Below are 2,843 nucleotides of genomic sequence, written 5' to 3' on the forward strand. Positions count from 1 at the left end.
TATTATTGGTCTATACACTAGGCATAGGTATAGAAGACATGTTTCAGCACTGTTGTGGTTCTTTGTTTAGATACTGATTAGTCCTGATTTTACACTCCAAAAAGCATCTGCATTTAATTTACCTAAAATATTTTGTACATGTACATATTTGAGTAAATTTGCTTCACATTCACCTATAAAATACATGTAAAAAATTACCAGTACGTTTACTCAATTCAGTTGAGTAGAACCCGTTGACATAATTTTTAAAGTAAATTCAACACAAATGTTTTTTTTTTTTTGGTTGTAATAGGGACTCATCTCATTTAAGACCCAAATTAGAGAGTTTTAGATGTGAAATGCTCAGAGATCCTCAGTCATTAATACCAGGTTCTAGCAAAAGCCTAGAAGTGGTGCGACTGGTGGTCTGGAGGGACCGTATAGGTGCAGAATGGCAGCCACACTTCCACCATCGTGTGTCTGAGGAGTGAATGAATAATGCAGGAAATTTTAAAGCTTCGTTGAGCATCTAGAAAAGTGCTATACAAGACTAATGCATCATTATTACATATTTGGTGTTACTGATCTGCCYAAAATAGAGAAATTATCCCAATTGTTCTCAACTACACTTAGATGAAATGCTAAAACTTAACATTTTTATCATGTAATTTTGAAAGCACATGCTCCAGTACTTTACCTTAAATAATAATTAGACAGAGCTACTTGGACTAATATCTGACCAGTAGGATCAATACATTGACTCAAGTAAGGAAAATGGGTACTTGGTCCACCGCTGCATACAGTATTAGACAACATCAGAAACAACTGAGTTATGTTTGTATATAAGTTGAGCATAGGCGCTGGCTGAAACACAGCTTGAAATGGTGGCAAACTGCATTTTCATCCAGTCTGYTGCCGTTGTGTGTCACATGTAAATTAATGATGTGGACCCAGTTTGTGTGTGCTGTTGTGATCACTCCAGAGCGTAGATGCATTGTGCTGTCATATCATTCATTTCATAATGTAGCTCTAGTCTAAGTTACGCAGCTGACAGAGGGAAGCACAACTACGACATTTCCCCAAATTCTTCTGCAGTTTAATTAGCAAAGGAAACACAGCAGAGTCTTAGTAACCTCTCCACCAGGTCAGTGCTTTTGATTGTCCAGATGTGGACAAAAAAAACACATAAAGCTTCAACATAACCGGCTGCAGCGTTCAGCCTTCCTCATACTCAGCCTGACGTGCACAAAGCTTCTAAACATTAGCTCTAGGAGTTAAGTTGACAGCAGGGTTACGATAATAGAGGCTGCTGTAATTGCATATGATGTTATTGTGACTTTGCATGAACTCAGACAGGGACTGAGTGACAGCTGTAGTGCTCTGAGGCATCGTTTTTTGTTGGAAATAATGGACGAGCAACTTTAGAAACGGCACAGGAGGAAGAGAGGAGGGGGTGGGGGTGGGTTTTTCATACTTCATTATGCCGTGCAGTTTCCTCCGGGGCCGACGCTTTATGTTTGTGCACAGACACACGAAGCTTGAGCAACAAAAATGTTTGACCTTGCTCACTGTTGTATACATGGTTTATGCTTCGAGCTTTAAGTGTATGCTTCATCAAAAGCAGAAAATGCTGTGTCACTGTGCTTATCACCTGTTCTTCCCATGTCACACGTTACTGTACGCCTCTGGATTTAAACACAATTTAATTTATGCTTTGTGTTTATTATGGGTGGGGGTGGTGGTGGTGGGGGGGGGGGGGTGAAATATTGGCCAAGTAGTCTATCATCCCCATGATGGTGCATATGTAAGATACAGAGTAGGTGGTTTAAAAAAATCCTGAATAATCTGCGTCTTGCTGCGAGGCATGATCAATGGTATCTCATTCTCACCTACTGCGTCTATTGGATTCATTCCCTTTGCTCCATTACCCTTCCAAACATGGAATAGAAGGACAAAGCTGCTTTTATTACTCGCCCAAGGGTTGAATAGACAAAATTGTGGTGCAGGTTTATGTCATTATCCGCTGTGTCTTTTCTGCCTTTAAACTAGGTGGTGAATCCCAAGAAGAAGCTAAAGAAAAAGAGATACATTAACTCTGGCACGGTGAGTCTGAGATCTGAGATAACAGCAAACCTCCTGGTTCCCTCCCAATCCTGCCTCCTTTAGTTTTTATATTCATCTGGAAGTTTCTTTAGCTTGCTCGATGTGTTTCAACGCTTTTGTTCCAGTTGCAGATGGTGAATTTAAATTGGTAAAAGTCTCTAAAAATGCATTAACTTCCACTTGTCTTTGTCCGTTTAATGAAGTAGTGATTGGATGTTTAGAAATGAGACACATTTTTTCTCTTACCTCTCTTGCTAATGCCATGGCTGTGTAATTAAAATCTGTGATTAGTTATCCATCATGTTGCTCATCTGTCGGCCCCGCTGCRGTGCTGCTGTTCAGTGATTGTAATACTAATATGCAGAGCCAACATTCTGTCTWGATAAGTAATTTTGTGGCTGGTTAGCATAGAGGTCAGTGTTAATGTGTCGATTAGTACATTTTATTGTATTTAATTATCAAGCATGAAGTAATTTGTTTGGACCGTTATTTTATTTTTTGGTTCCCCAGGTGTCCTTATTGTCATTCAACGTGGAGTCAGAGCACACGTTCCTCGATTACATCAAAGGAGGGTGAGTGCATTCATTCTCACTCTGCTAACATTGATTTTCCTAAAGTYTGCCTTTCATCAAAACACTAGTTTAGATTTTTGCTGTTTAAGTTAAAAAGAAAAATGTTTTTTAAATTTTTATGAAAGTAAATGAGTTCACTTTAGTCCTGATGCATCTCAGTAATCCAGGTAAAAAATCAAAAAGAAAAAA

General features: G+C 39.0%; 1 protein-coding gene across 3 annotated transcripts in view; it reads left to right on the top strand.

Annotated features, from left to right (window-relative positions):
• Positions 1–2,843, top strand: part of cpne5a (copine Va) — a 90,232-nt gene that overhangs the window by 51,276 nt on the left and 36,113 nt on the right. For all 3 annotated transcript variants that reach the window (XM_014019812.1, XM_014019821.1, XM_014019827.1), the window contains 2 exons: positions 2,029–2,082; positions 2,593–2,654. In XM_014019812.1, the coding sequence (XP_013875266.1) occupies positions 2,029–2,082; positions 2,593–2,654 (116 nt within the window). The remainder of the gene's footprint in view (positions 1–2,028; positions 2,083–2,592; positions 2,655–2,843) is intronic.

Source organism: Austrofundulus limnaeus, unplaced genomic scaffold, assembly GCF_001266775.1.
Source record: "Austrofundulus limnaeus strain Quisiro unplaced genomic scaffold, Austrofundulus_limnaeus-1.0 Scaffold3, whole genome shotgun sequence".
NCBI classification, from domain to species: Eukaryota; Metazoa; Chordata; class Actinopteri; order Cyprinodontiformes; family Rivulidae; genus Austrofundulus; species Austrofundulus limnaeus.